The sequence below is a fragment of the Otolemur garnettii genome, unplaced genomic scaffold (genome assembly GCF_000181295.1).
Source record: "Otolemur garnettii isolate 467f Iridium unplaced genomic scaffold, OtoGar3 scaffold00004, whole genome shotgun sequence".
Classification (NCBI taxonomy): domain Eukaryota; kingdom Metazoa; phylum Chordata; class Mammalia; order Primates; family Galagidae; genus Otolemur; species Otolemur garnettii.
The window spans coordinates 29,670,471-29,686,603 of record NW_003852399.1 but is presented as its reverse complement, the minus strand read 5'-3'; the positions used below and the strand labels follow the sequence as shown (position 1 = coordinate 29,686,603).

Here is a 16,133-nt window from a genome sequence, read left to right as displayed (position 1 = left end):
AAAGGTGAAATTTGGGGTGCATATGGTGCAACAGGGAAGTCATTGCTGTGTGGCCTCTGCTTTCTTAAAATCATGGCAGGTTAAGGTTTAGGCAGTACAGGATTTCTTGTGGCTTGGGAAAGAGTCACACTTTATTATACTTTATTACATACCATTTTGAGTGGAAGTTGAGTGGTCTGGTCAGAGAGAAGGACCCATTGATCCACGTACCATGGAGTTCAAGTGGATCCACCTGATATAATTCTTTTTAGAAATGAGGGTGGTTAAGGCATCCCAAGGAGTTGAGGTCTTCTTTTGTCCTTTAACCATCTAAACTTCAGTAGCAGGCCACCATTTTGGATGAAAGCTGGCCTTCAGAAAGCAGCCAGTTGCTTTACTGGGCTGTGGCCTATTAGACTCTCTAGAGTCCTAACGAAGATGGTTGGATGCTCTCAGGAAGAGCAGTAGAGTGAAAGGGATTGTTGTCTGCAGCCTAATGGAGTTGACAGTGTTTTCCATCAATAGTGTTGGCCAATAAGGTGGTCAGCCTGGTAGAGAAAGGACAAGTTACTTGAGCTGAACTTCTCTAGCCCCTTGGTTCTTAAATCATTGATTGTCTGGAAAACTTTAAATAAAGAACCATAAAAATCAGTGTCGGCTTCCTCACCCTAGACCAGTTGTAACAGTATCTCCAGGCAATGGAGCCTTTTTTTTAAAAAAAGGCTTTCAGGTGATGCACATTTTCAGATTTCACTGTTACCTTAAGGGATTCACACCAGATGGCCATTGTTGGTACTGAATGTTAGGCAGCAGATAATTTCTGTGTTGGTGTAGTAGGTGGTACAGAGTTCTGGGGTTTTAGCGAGGTAAAGAGTCAGAGAGGCCTTATTAAGGACAAATGAACAGTGAAAGAAGTGAGAAATGTGTACTAGGGTTATGAGAACTGCATGAAAAAGGCACAGATGTTAAGAATCAGTTTTGGTAATGAGGAGGCTGGGGAAATGGCCTCTCAGGGTTGTCGCTGGAGAGTAAGTGGTGACTGGAAACTACCCAAGGCGTGTAGTTCTGAGACGGGTGCAGCAACTTGGGTGTGATGTGCTAATGACCTGAATGAAACTGTGGAAATAAAAACCCCAGGGAGGAACCTGACATCCCAGTCCAGGGTTCACTGAAGATGCAAGGTTAAGTGGAGAGACGCATTATGGAGCAAGGCTGGGGGACTGCTCCCCACAGAGCGGGGGCAGGAAGAGCCCTGTTGGACACGAGAGAATCCCTTGAAAGGGAACTGTCATCACAGTGCCTTGAGCAACAAAGAGATGAAGGAGTGAGGAGAACTGGGGTAATGCTGTTGGGTTGGAGTGTTGGGATGGAGACGGTGACCTGAACTCAAAAGAGTGGTGAGAAAGCAGAGACGTTATGAAATGTCCTAGAAGACAGCCGAGCCACGTCACCAGCATGGCTGTGAACTGTCTATCCATCTTGCCTGATGATGTGACAGTTGTTAAAACCGGGAACAACATGGGTCCATCATGTAACTCACTTATTGGTATAAACTTCACACACAATGATTTTTCCGATGACTTCCTTAGCTCCTTTCTTTGAAAAGAAAGAACTTTGTGATATACTCTTGTGTTACTTTTTCTTCCCAGCACATTTTTTAAAAAGTAATCTTTCCTTTTTCCCCCTGTAACAGTCACCTGAGGAAATTGATAAGGAGAAAGTTCACCCCCCTGACTCAGAAAGGAAAAAGAACCGATCTGAAGAGGATACAAATGTATATACTGAGAAACACTCAGACAATCTGTTTAAACGAACAGAAGTCCTAGCAGGTCAGTAGCTGGGTGGGTGTCAGGGAGGATGCTTCAATAGGCCTCTGTTAGTCTCAGTGATAGAGGCGTAGCAAAGCTTACTGTCACCATCTTACTGAAACAGTCTTGAGACCCTTTGTTCCAGAGTGAGAAGCAAGAAATTAGGCACATATCTTTATTTTTTGCCAGTTCCTTCAAGTTACCGCCAGCCACTGGCAGCTTAGAAGAGGGAAGTTGGAATCTGAATTGGTCCAGAACGGCTGGGCACAGGGAGATGGTGGCATGAAGATTAATCAGTCATCCCTGATTTCGACTTAAACTTAAGGGAAGGAAAAGTTCTTTAGAGGGAGGGCAGTTCACACCAGTACTGCCCAAAGCAGTAATTTTCTTTTCTTTTCTTTTTTTTTATTAAATCATAGCTGTGTACATTAATGCAGTCATGGGGTACAGTGTGCTGGTTTTATATACAATTTGAAATATTTTCACCAAACTGGCATTTCTTCCAAATGCCTTCATGGCATTTTCTTAGTTATTGTGTTAAGACATTTATATTCTACATTTAGAAAGATTCACATGTACCCTTGTGAGATGGACCATAGGTGTGGTCCCACCAATCACTCTCCCTCCACCCATTCTCTTCCCTCCCCTCCCCTCCCCTCCCTCTCCCCCTTCCCAAAGCAGTAATTTTCAACTTACCTGAAATGCTAATTGGATTTTTAAAGGGGAGGATTTGTAAGAGTTAAGAACACCTAATCTTTCAAAGTATAGTCTCAAATTCAAGATTGGAAAGAAATTTGGCATGATTTTTTTTTATATATTTACTCTTACAAAATTTAACTCAGTTCTATCATGTTTTGTGTTTTTATTGAAAAAGCAATTAGAAGATTAGAATTTGAAATGTGAGTCCTGAAAAGACAGAAGTGGTTTCAAAGTATGGAATTAGTTGAGGTCTCAGCCAGATTTTTCTTACTGAGGCTTTTGAGTGATATTATTAATACAATCAAAGAAAGTATTGTACTTTCCGAGGAATGTCAGATTTGCATAATTACCTGGTTGCTCCATTGAATCCAGTTTTCTTTTTTTTTTTAATTGGCATTTTCAAATTAAGCCCTTTATAAAAGCATAAATAGATGGGGCTTGACAAAGCGCACTTCTGCAACCTTTGAATCTCTTCTAAAGCTATCTTCTCTTTGGTGTGTTTCAGCTGTCATTGCTGGCGGAGTTATTGGCTTTCTCTTTGCGATTTTCCTTATCCTGCTGTTGGTGTACCGTATGAGGAAGAAGGATGAAGGGAGCTATGACCTTGGAGAACGCAAACCATCCAGTGCTGCTTATCAGAAGGCGCCTACTAAGGAGTTTTATGCGTAAAACTCTGACTTAGTGTCTCTATTTATGAGATCACTGAACTTTTCAAAATAAAGCTTTTGCGTAGAATAATGAAGATCTTTGTTTTTTTTTGTTTTGTTTTTTGTTTTTTGTTTTTTCATTAAAGAGCCATTCTGGCACTTTAATGATAAAAATTCCATTGTATTTAAAACTTTTCATGTATTTCTTTAGAACAACATAAAATTACAATTTAACATCTGCAGTGTTCTGTGAATAGCAGTGGCAAAATATTATGTTATGAAAACCCTCGATGTTCATGGAATTGGTTTAAACTTTTATGCACAAATCCGAAATGATTGTTTTTATCCGATGGTTTGAAGGTGAAAGCCGTTTCAGTCGTGTCGGCGTGTCTCTGATTGACCTTACCAAGCTGGTCTTACTTTGTTAATTTATCTGTTGTCTCCCTCTTCTCCTCTGCCCTCCCCTCTTGTGCCCTTAAAAACAAAAACAAACCCTCTGCCTTTTGTAGCTGTCATGGTGCAATTTGTCCTTGGGATAATCCAGATAAGGGTAATTTAGTGTATATGTGATTTTCAAATATGTAAACTTTAACCTCCACTTTGTATAAGTTTTTAAGTGTCAGACTATCCATTTTACACTTGCTTTATTTTTCATTACCTGTAGCTTTGGGCAGATTTGCAACAGCAAATTAATGTGTAAAATTGGATTATTACTACAAAACTGTTTAGTCATATCTATCTAATCAGATCTTCTTTTCAGAGGATTTGATGTGAGTTATTGACAAGCCTCAGCAAACCCAAAGATGCTAACAGTATTCTAAGAAGTTGCTGCAGATTCCTTTGGCCACTGTATTTGTTAATTTCTTGCAATTTGAAGGTACGAGTAGGGGTAAAGAAAAGTCAGTTTTTGTTCTTAAAAATGCATTTAAGTTGTAAACGTCTTTTTAAGCCTTTGAAGTGCCTATGATTATATGTATCTTGTCGCAGACTGGTGTTAATGAGTATATATAACAGTTTAAAAAAAGTTGGTATTTTATAAGCACAGACAATTCTAATGGTAACTTTTGTAGTCTTATGAATAGACATAAATTGTAATTTGGGAACATAAAAACTACTGAATAAATCATGTGGCCTAATATTGAAAATGTCACTGTTATAAATTTTGTACATTTTCGATCAAATGTACATCTCCTTGGCTAACGACCGTCTGCTCTCAAGGATGACATGGGTTTGATTTCTAAGTATTCCACAGTGTCTGTAAATCAAGACCAAAGAGCAAGTCGATGAGGCTGTTTATTACCAGACTCACTTCTGAATTGGCCAGAGGAAATCTGACTGTATCATCCTGTGTGTGTCTGGATATAGATTTTGGAAGGCAGCCAGGGAATTTCAGAGTTTGCAACCTTTATAGGATAGCTGATGGCAATATTGAGACAGATGCCTGCTTTTGCAAATAACTTTTAAAACTATAAATTACAAAGATCGGAAGGGGGCTTTCCTAAAGTCAGTATCTAAGGCTTAGACCTATAGATGGTTTTACCTTTGAAATCGGGCCCCAAATCTTGCCTGATGCTGAACTAATAGATGGGATACGATAGGTCACACTATGGGGAAGGAGGGAGGGGCAGGGAGGCTGTGTGTGTTAAATTGAGGGCCTCACTGCTTAGGCCTGAAGTGGCTGGAAAGAGTGATACCTGAGGACGAGGCAGAGGCATGAGGGTATCTAGCTGGTATTTGCTTTATTGAACGTTTCCATTTTCTATTTTATTGTTAGTTTTGTTTTAAACTGCGAGCTGCCAAAGTAGAAGGAAGACAGCAAAACCAGCAACTTTTTCAACGTGTAATTTACTTTTAATAAAGTATGACTCTTTTCCTTTAGACAACATTCCCTGGAATTGCCACAGAATTCATTTTAAAAAAATATTTTTTTAAGCAACACTTAGAACAGTGTTTACTTAAATTCTTAATGGCCTTAATTCTCAAAAGCCTGCCCCATCACTTATAGAATCAATCCACTTTAGAGTGATTAAAAGGAAATGATAGCACCTTTTAAAGCCACACTATGTCCCTCAATTACAGAGGTTAAGAATGTAGTGGGTATGCCTCTAACTGTGCAAAGCAGAGTGAAATTCAATTCATAGAATAACAACTGCTTGGAATATCCGTGCCAGGAAAAGAAAAATATTCTGGCAAATATTTTGTCACTGCTGTAAAGCAAAATATTTGTTAAAGTGCCAAAATAAAGTCTGTCATGCCGAAAGTAAATCATTGTATAGACTGGCATCCAGTTTTCTTCAACTGTATATTTTCTGCTTATTTTATTTTTAAGATGCAGTAAATAATACTATAAAAAGTGGTAGTAATGATTACTGAGTTCAGGGAAGTTTTGGTAAAATACCAACTACTTGTATAAATATTAAAGCCAATGTGAAAAGCTCCTGTTTTCTTAACCACATGTAAGTGAGTTCCCTTGTGTGAATATAGCTTTGTGTTTGAAAGACTTGGCAGTATTCAGACTTTCCGGTTTTCAGCATATAGGGGGAACTGGGATGAGCTCTGGGCTTTTGTTTTAAGTTTTAGCTGCAAGTGCATAGTACCTGAACTTCAGGTTTAGAACTTGGTTAATAACATGAAATATAGGTTAAATAAGATTGTAGAAATTGCCATCTCCTAATGTGAAAAGTTGACAGTTTCACATAGTGACTTGGTAATTTACATTTTTGCAAATTAGAATGCCCCTGTTGAGCATGCATTCTGTTTAGTATAGGGTCGAGAAGAGCAAGCTAAATAAATAACATAATTCCTTCTTTGGTGGCCCTAAAGGAACGAATATGTCCTACAAAGGGTGTTTGTTCCTACAGGAACGGGCACAGTAATAACTTTATAGTTTTACGGAACGTATTTCTTTAATATCTGAGACATTTTGAAAGCCGAAGGAAAATTTTAAAGTGAGGAACAAATGTAAAAACCTAAAAATATGCAGGGTTAATTGAATAAGTGGAGTCTTCTTTATAGATTTATGACAATTATGTAACAGGGTGGTAGAAAACATATTTTTAAACATACTTGATAGTACCAAAAAAGGCAATGCCTTCAGCTGTACAATCTTTAATGGGAGTTTCTAAGTTGTAAGGCTCTTGGCAGACAACAGTGAGACCCTAAGAGGTTTCCTCTTAAAATTAATCGAGCCCTATAACAAATGGAGTCTGAATTGAGCGATCTCTAAGGTTCTTTTACGTTGTAGCATTTTATGACAAAATTTGAGACCTGGCCATTTGGGGGAATTATATTTAGCTGGCATAGAAAACTTAAAAATGGGTGGAGCATCTTTTAGTGGTAAAAGCCGTATAAAAATGATTTTTGCCCCACTCTGTCTCCTAACTCTGGGTGACTTCACTCTTAAGATTTAAGATTGTAAGGTTTGATTTCTTTTTGTTTATCTGCTGTGTATGCTGTTTAGTTGGGCTTTTTCTGACCATGGAATCGTGGCAGCTTTGGGAGAGACTCGGTTTCCTGTGAAGAGCTGGAAGGGTGTAACCCAAGCTGCGGATCCAACCCACAAATAACAGTGAAGCTTTAGGCTTTGGTGTTTCAGACATACTGAGCATAAGATGCATTTATTCCAGTTTTGTTGGCAAAATGGCATTCAAGAAACAAATAGTTGTATGTTCAAGCTATCAGAAATTCAGTCGACAAATACTTGCCTACTGACTATGCACTGGACACTCCTCAAGAAGAGGGAGATGTCATGGAGAATTACATAAGACAATAAGACAAAGACTCCTCTTCACATGGCACTTTCCTGAACTTGTATGAACACACAGTGGGACAAAATCAAATGAAACTAATGAGTGGAAATTTTATCAGCTGGTGGTAATTTCCATAGTGGACACCATACAGGCTGATGTGAGGACTGAGGGCTGTTAACAGCCCGGATGGAATAGGTGTGCTGTAGTAACAGTCTCAAAGTGCTCTGGGTAGTTGTCATCCTCTAGGGCTCAGGCAGATGGGAGAGCCATTGTCTGTAATACTGGCAGTCACAATGGGAGAATGAAGAGGGGTGAAGCACATGGCTCCTAAAGCGTCCACTCATACTTCACTGGCCAACTTAGGTCACATGGCCACAGCAAACATCCAGGACATGACAAAGCACAGTCTACATTGTGCCCAGAAGGAGAGTGATGGTATATTTGTGAACAATGATTTCTATGGTCACGTAAGATTTCCAAGAGGTTTAAGGCCTGAATGATGTGGAGCCTGTTGTGCTTAAGTCAGAGCAAGCATCTCAGGCTTGGGAAGGCCCTAAAGAGGGAACAAGCTTGACATATTAGAGGAACAGGAGAAGACCAATAACCTGCAACCAAGGGGAAGAAGAGATAGAAGAGAAGGCTATGATGTGTAATCCCCTCTTAGTCTTGCTTCCACTTGAGTACCCTGATATTAGTATTTTGTGTTCTATAAGGAAGCTCATTTCATCAAGGGATAAATGAGGCCAGGTGTGGTGGCTCATGCCTGTAATCCTAGCACTTTGAGAGGCTGAGGCAGAAGGATCATTTGAGGCCAGGAGTTCAAGACTAGACCCCATCTCTACAAAAAAAAAAAGATTAGCTGAGAGCTGTGGGACACGCAGTTAGCCTCAGCTACTTGGGAGGCTGATGGAGGATGATCACTCAAGCTCAGAGTCTGAGGTTGTAGTGAGCTATGATGATGCCATTGCACTCTAGCCCTGGAGACAGAGCAGGACCTGGTCTCAGAAAATAATGTATTTCCATGAAATGGCTCTTGCAGCACTTAAAGTCTTGCTTCTTACCCTTGCCCTCAAGGTCTTCAGGAGAGTTCACCTCCTGAACAATGCATTATACAGGGACACTACAGGATGGGGGGTTGCCTGTCCATTTAGAAGGTCATTGTATAGTTGCCTAGAGGAGAAATGGTGGTGGCTTGGCCTAAGGTGGCCATAGTGGAGAAGGAGAGCAACTCTTTGGGGTGCCGGAATTAACAGGTTTTACTAAAAGGTTGGGAGAAGTAGTGAGTAGGGAAAGAAAGGAATTGAAGATGGCAGCCAGATTTTTGGCTGAGTCGTGGGTGAATCATGTTCTGACAAGAGGAATAACAAGGAGATCTGGGTGGTCAATGAAGAGACCTTGTTGGGCCATGTTAAGTTAGAGAGGACTGTGAGATACCTGAGTGGAGGTGTCAGGTGAGCAATTGAATGTAAGCACCTGGAGCTCAGAGAAGTCCAAGGTGGAGATGCTAATTTAGAGCAGTCCATCCTTGGCCCTGTCACTCTCATTCATTCCCTGCTCTTCCCACTCTGCTCCGTATGGCTTGGGTGCAGGTTGACCCAGGGAGAGGGGTATGCAAGGTTGACCTGCGCAAACCACATTTCCCAAGCTTCCTTGCCAGCTGGCCTCAGAGAATTTGGCCAATGGAAGGCAAAAGACCACAGTCAGGAGGAATGGAGAAGCCAGAGTAGCTTCCCTTCTCTTTGCTATGGGAGCATTAATACCTCTCTAGCATTACCGTACCTCTCCTGTGGGTGGGGTCCCCCCAGACAGGCCTCCTCCCTGGGCTCAGCTCCCACGATCCCTAACTCATACTTTGTCTCTCTATCTCTAGGCAGAGTAGCAACTTCCTGATGTGGCTGTTCTCTGGGCTTTCTCACCCTTCCCAGTTTGCTCTTACAGCTTTCTGACACCTTTCCAGCTGACCCCAGTATTAAATTTTCTCTATTGTGCTGCCTGACATGGGTTTTCCTTCCTGGGCCCACCTGATGAGAGAGGCGTGAACAGCATGGGGCTAGTATTAAAAGTCATGGGACTAGATGAGGTTATTTGCAGAGGTAAGTACAGTAGTTCCACCTTACCTGTGGGACATCCATTCCAGACTCCCAGTGGATGTCTGAAACTATAGAAAATACTGAACCCTAGACTGTGTGAAAGTTGATCATACAAATTGGATCATTCTTGTCATACACAACTAAGTCAGAGTCAAGGGGCCAGGGAGAAAAAGTGCTCAGAGCACATAACGTTACTACAAGAAGGTAATTCCCTGCAAGCCCGCCTGCAGTAACCTGAAACTAATTTTGTCTAATAGCTACCAAAACAGCCAGCTGTGACTCTAAGACTACTTTTACCCACCACCATCACTCTCCAGAGCTTGCCAGCTCTCCTGAAACTTTCCTAGTGCCAGTGAACTTTAATTCAAAACAACACATAATGTTTTCCTTTTTTTATGAAACTTCCCACCTTCTCTTTGTCCTTTGGGCGTACCACTGACCACGCAGTCTGTGTATGTGCCCTGGATCGCAATTCTTGCTTCTCAAATAGTTTGAGATTCATCTCTACGTTTTATTTGACCTTGTACTGTGTTTTTCCCTCCACATATATAACCTATGATAAGGTTTAATTTATACATTGGGCACTGTAAAAAATAAAAGAACAATTCTAACAATACTCTTCACAATTTCAATCTTACCATGGATCTTCGCAACCACAGCACAGAATATTTTTTTCTTTCCTTATTAAGTTGAAAACTTTCCCTTTCTCACTTAAACGAGGCACTCGGCTTCTCTCTGGCTAATTTGCCATCACTACTCTTGCACGTTGGGGCCACTATGACGTAAAATAAGGCTTACTTGAACCCAGACACTGCAGTACCACCACAGTGAGTCTGAAAACCCATGTGGCTGCTAAGTGACTAAGGACAGGTGGTATCTACAATGTGAATTGTAGGAGAGGCCAGACAAAGGAAGGGTTCCCTTCCCGGGTGGGATGGAACAGGACAGCACAATGTTTCATCACTCCACTCAGAATGGTATGCAATTTAAGACCTTGAATTGTTTATTTCTAGAATTTCTTATTTAGCATTTTTGGACAGTAGCTGACTGCAGGTAACTGAACTGTGGAAAGTGAAACCAGTGGGTAAGAGGAGACTAGATAGATAAGAGAGGATGGCCCTGGGTCTGCCTTCCAGCAAAGTCTTTTGGATGAACCACTACCAGATCCACTTTTTAGCACTGGTTTGCTGTGTTGGCAGATGCTGAGCACAGAAGACGATCTTTCATCACAAAGGAGGAAAATCCTCGTGAAGCATAGCAGAGAGTGTATTTTTGAACAAATTAGTAAGTACCTTATGTCAAAGTATCTGCTTCCACCTGGTCACTAATAACATAAAGTATGAACTGTTGTTTTGATTGTTCTCTCTCTCTCTCTTTCTTGATTGGGAATGGCAGAAGTTGGCAGAAATGCAAACAGGGAGACTAGTGAAGCTACTGCAGTACTGGAGGAGAGAGATGATCATGGTGGATGAAAGTAATCAGATTCTGGAGAGCCAGGATAGCCTCAAAGCCTGGAAACACAGTGAATACGTAACATAACTGGCTATTGACATTATATTACAGTGTCCAATAATATAATGTGATCCATATCTCCAGACTTCATGGCCTCCCCATTTTTTAAAAGTATAACAAAAAGGATTCGTTAGCAAATACTCTGCTTCTTCTAGATGGCTAAAAGCTCTAGAATCCTCCCCTCTTCTTAGGATAGCAGGAAGCACCATCATCCGGTTCCCTTCTCTTTATTCCTACGATCTTTAATCTATACTTTGTTCTGGTCTTGTGCTCTAAGAGTATTGAGGACCTAGATCAAGTCTGATTCATTTTGCCATCCCTGTGCACAGCCCAGTTCCTAGCACTGCACGCACCATCAGATCTCTGCTGCTAGCCTTCCACTCGCTTTCTCTATGAAATTTGATAGGACTCCATATGTCTAAGACCTTCAGCCAAGCAAAACAAAACAAAAAATCTATGTTGTGTCAAAACTGTAAACAGAATCCAAGTAACTAGGTGTCCACAGATACTTGTTAAAACCTCAAGCTTGAACTTCACCCACAGAAAGTACTCTGATAAACTGATGGTTTTCTTGCAAGTACATTTTAGCATTTTGCAGATAAATATTTAGCATTTATACCGGGAGCTGATTAGTGTTTTCTTCCTTTGTTCTTTCAATATTTCCGTCATTGTGCCACATAATCACCATGCTGGATCCAGGCTGTCCCTGAGATCAAAAACTACCCTTTTTATGACCCCCTCTCCCATTTATGTGAAGGAGGCTAGGCTGTAAACATGGTATGAAAAAAATTCTTATATGCCATCTTGATTGCTAACATCTGTTGAAATTTCCATTCATAAATTTAAAATTCAGGCTTCTGCAGCCATCTGTTTTCTTGCAACAATCCGAAAGGAAGAAAAGCCCAAGGCAGATGTGCAGGTGGGAGAAGAGCTTCTGCCTGGCGTGGCCAACTTTTGTGAGTTTTTACTTTGCTTCCCTTCCCCTGACCCCCAGCTGAATAGGCACGACCTTTCTTCCTTCAGGGTGAGATTTCAATCGCCCTATCTCAGTTTCCCATCACACCAGGAAAAGAAATTAGGAAATGGCTTTCTTCTCTTCACCCTTCCTATTTCCTTCTCTCTGTCTCCTCTCACTCCCCCGACTGGCCATGCCACCCCACCTCCCCCACCACCACCACCACCGCACACACACAGTCACACACAGAGTACCGATTTTATCAACAAGAGACAGGACCTAAAATCCTTCTGCTGACTTGCTTAAAGTTGTCTGGCAATCTCCGCAGACACTGGCGAACTAGAACCCACTGCTCGCCTAGATCATAGGCAGTTTTCTAGCTTGCTGGGCCAGTGGGCCTCTCATCGGGAATTTCTCCACGGATTACTTTGGCACGGTTAATGGATATGATTTGGCAGCTGCAGGACCCAGATGCCAAGCTAGGCAATGGCCCTTTTTTATTTTGTTCTTGGCAGTGTCATCTATGTCTAAGGGACTAGGCTTCTTCTGAAGCTGCTTGGCTTCGCTCCAACAGTGCTGTTACAGCAACTGTGAAATGCCTTCGAAAGCTGACATGACATTTGGGGGCCTGCCGGACTACAGTACTCTCTTAAATGCAATCTAGCTTGGGACTCTCTTTCAGCTTCAAACATTTGTTTTTTTTTGTGCCGAGAAACAAGTCCTCAGCAAACCATAGGCAAAGTGGTTTGTATCCTCATGTCCCTTCTGAAAACCTCAGCTGTATGAGTGAGGATCCACCCATCCATCCCAAACCTCAGTTTAACAGTCCTACACGTAAGCTGGTGGTTTGTGGGACAATATTGCTGGGTCTTGTGTACTCATTTTCATTTTATTCTGACATTGCTTTTATATTTAACTCATGACGGATGTTCTGGACCTGACTACGTTCCTCAGTAGAGTCATTTAACTATTCCGAGGTCAGCTTCTTGAAATGCCTTACCTCCCTAAGGCTTGCTAGTGAGCGTATCGCAGAGTGATGTTCACAACGTGAGAAGGGCTTGGCAGGCGTTGCTAACATAGGAGTAGTTGACTTATAAATTATCCATACTTCTGAACAGCTGTTATCCCCTCATCAGAGCTGCCACAGCCGTGGATTTCATCAGTCCCTCCCACACTGTCACTGAAGACTCACTCAGGGTCTCCCTCCCTCTCTGCTCTCCAATTTCCTGCCCTGTCCCCTTCCCCAACTCCATGGACTCCCCAGGGCTCAAGATTGAGAAGTCCTCTGTGTCAAGGTCTCCAGCCTTACCTCACAGCTTAGTGCCAGAGTGGAAAAGCACCTGAAGCAGAGATGGAAAATATTTGGTTTTCAGGCCTCTTTTCCCACTGTTCCATCCATGGCAGACATCATTAATTGATCCTAGTATGTTTTCCTGCTAACACCCACCTCAGAATTCTTCTCCATGGAGCCACAGCAATTAGTTGGAATTGGGTTGGGAGATTAAATCTGTGCACCCTCCTCTGCCTAGAGGGACATTGGTCTTGAGGCCTTAGTTCTTCTGAATCAGCCAGGATGTGAGTTAAATAGGTTTGGTCTATTTAAACAGTTTTGCATGAGGAACCAAACCTGATCTGCAGTATTTGGGGGGAGGGGAAAATGCATTTGGAACTTGAAACATTAGCTTACAAGGGAGCTTTTGACACTACTGGCACATAGATTGGAGTTCACTTGTACTTGGTTATGGGACAGTGAGAGTGGCAGGATGGGTTGACACTGAGAGCATAGACTGGTTGTAATCCTAGCTCTGCCTCTTAACTGGCTGCGTGATGTTAGGCAAGTTAACCTTTCTGGGGCTTATGATAGAAATAAAATAGAAAGGTTACCCTGTTCATAGGATTATTATGATGATTAAAAATGCAGTAGAATCTCCATAGTTGACCACCTCCTACATTGAACACCTCCTTAAGTTGACATAATTTGTATAGACTAGACATGCACCACATGTATGTATAAGTACAGTAGGCTTAATTCCTTATTTTGACCACCTCTGTATGTTGACCAGTTACAGTCCCTTAGGCATTCAACTTCCAGAGGGTCTACAGTATGTTGTTTATAAAGAATTTTGGATTGTGCCCAGCATATAAAAGGTAGACTATAAGAATTTGTGGATTAAAAGAACAACCAAACTCCAGTCTGAACTGGGAGGCTCTATTTGTATTCTTTATTTCCTTCATGAAACAAAGAACAAAGATGATCACAAATTTTGTATTTCTATAAGTGATGTGCTATTCCTATCTATTAATCGTATTTATTCAATACTTTACAGATATATTAACTCATGTAGTCTTCCCAATTACTTTCTGATGCAGAATATTAATGCTCATGTTACAGGTGAGATAACTGAGGCATTTCTATGTGGTATTAAAATTTACTGATCCAACCATACAAAGCCCTTAGGCACCTCTCAAACAAATTTATGTAGCAGAGTCAGTATTCTAGTCTTCTAGGTTATATAAGTAACCCTAAGCAAGAAGATGTTTCAGACTGTGCCTCAAATATATTCAGTAACGTGTATGTCTTCCTCTTGACAAAAACATAAATTTTGAAGGTTGTGAATACTGATCCTATTAACTCTTTTCCTAATTCTGATATTTAAATTTTACTTAATAAATTATTTTTTACCAAACCAGAAACAGGGCATGTACATTATTACATATTGGAAAATAAAAACAAGCAATAATAAGAGAATTAAAAAGTATTCCCACCACTCAGTGAGTACCAGTCCTAGGGTTAGTATCCATCCTTCTAAAACATTATTCGTATTTCCTTTTTTTCCTATGAAATGAGCGCACCTGATAATGCACACTATTGTTCTATTAACTGGTTTTTTTTGCAGTCAATAATCTCTACTTTTCCATTTCAATATATTTTATCCCATCTAATAATAAACCATATGTATATTTCCCAGTTGTCTCCAAAATGTGCTTTATCACTAGTTTATGCAAATTTGAATCCCATCCAGGACCACATTTGCATCTGCTTGTTATGTCCCATAAGACCCTTTTAATCTATCCCTTTTTACATGACAGATTTGTTGAAGAGACTGGGTCAGTTGTCCTTCATCTTTCACCTTAATTTTTTTTTTCTAATTTGGAAACAATCCCAAATTTACCGAGAAGCTGCAGCAATAAATACTGTTTTTTCTTTTCTGAAGCATGTAAGTTGCTGACAGAATGCCCCATTATTTCCATATACTTCAGTGTGTATTTCCTATGAAAAAGACATTCTCGGAGATAACCGCAATGTAAGTATCAAATCAGGAAATTAACAGTGATACATCACTACCATCTAATCCTTAGACTCCATTCAAGTTTCTCCAGTTGCTCCAATAATGTCCTTTAGGAAAAGATTCCAGTCTAGAATAATGTGTTGAGTGTCATTGTCACGTCTTTTTAATCGTCTTCAATATGGAACATTCTTCAACCTTTCCTTGACTTTGATGATCTTGACACTTTCAGAGATAAAAGGCTAGTTATTTTGCATAATAGAACGTCCCTCAATTTGGATTTATCTGAAGTGTCTTCATGATTAGATTCAGGTTGTGCCTCTTTGGCAGAAATATCACAGAATTGATGCTTTATTTTCATTGCATTCCATTAAGTGAAACAGGATTTAGGATTTAGATTTGTTCCATTACTGATGATGTTAATATTGATCGTAGATTAAGATGGCATTTGACAGGGATATCGTCCTTTATAGTTAGTATCCTGAGGGAAGGTACTTTGAGCTTATGTCCATCATCTAGTTCTTATTGTACTTTGTTATTTATTTTATCAGTGTGGACTCACAGATTCCTATTTTATTTAATGGGTAATAATCCATTACTATCCTCATTTATTTTCGTGCTTGTATAATATTATTCCATAGTCAAACAGTGAGAGTCCCTTCATCCTAGTTTCTGCATCTTGTTGGTGTAACATGTCTACAAATTTTTTGAGCACTTTAATTTCTGGTACACACACACACAAAAAATGTTTCAGGCTTAGCTTGTACATTCCCTAGCCCAGTTTTAGAATCATCCATTTATCTAAGGAAGCCTTGTGTTTTAATGGAGCAGGTGTCCATGTATAGGAACCAAAAGTTTGACCCTCAGTACACTTATCGCTGTTGTAGTGTCACTGATCTCAACCCCCTTTGGTGGTTTCCAGCTAGGGAATGTGTATGTCTCTGTGTGCACACTTGAACTTTTAGTTTTATTCATCTGTCATCTACTTGTCATTATGTTAAAAACATTTCTATCATTATCTCCAGTTCTAATCCAGCACCTCAGAGATCATTCTAGTCTTCCCCTTTTCATATTTAGCTCCCCCCAACAATGAGATACCTCGCTCTCCTTGTTCTTAATATATTTACTTATTTAGTCAATCCACCTGTATGTAACCAGTCTCCTGTCTACCCTCCTTACGTCATTTGGGCTCTCACACTCCACACTGAGCCAGCCTACCATGTGGATACCCTATTAGCTCTGCTCAAGCCCTGCCGTCTCACACCAGGCAGCCCTGCCTCCGTGGACAACCTCCTCACACAGTGATACAGTCTCCTACACCAGCCCCATCCCCCCAATGCGTATGCCTTCCTCACCCCTCTTGACCCCTGACACACCATGCTAAGCCACCTCACTTGTTGTGTGGAT

General features: G+C 40.8%; 1 protein-coding gene across 1 annotated transcript in view; it reads left to right on the top strand.

Annotated features, from left to right (window-relative positions):
- The window catches only part of SDC2 (syndecan 2), a 111,476-nt gene extending 106,078 nt beyond the window's left edge, over nucleotides 1-5,398 (top strand). Inside the window, exons 4-5 of the mRNA XM_012810304.2 lie at nucleotides 1,673-1,808; nucleotides 2,992-5,398. Of these exons, the coding sequence (XP_012665758.1) occupies nucleotides 1,673-1,808; nucleotides 2,992-3,155 (300 nt within the window). The 3' untranslated portion in view covers nucleotides 3,156-5,398. The remainder of the gene's footprint in view (nucleotides 1-1,672; nucleotides 1,809-2,991) is intronic.
- Nucleotides 5,399-16,133: the final 10,735 nt, after the last annotated feature.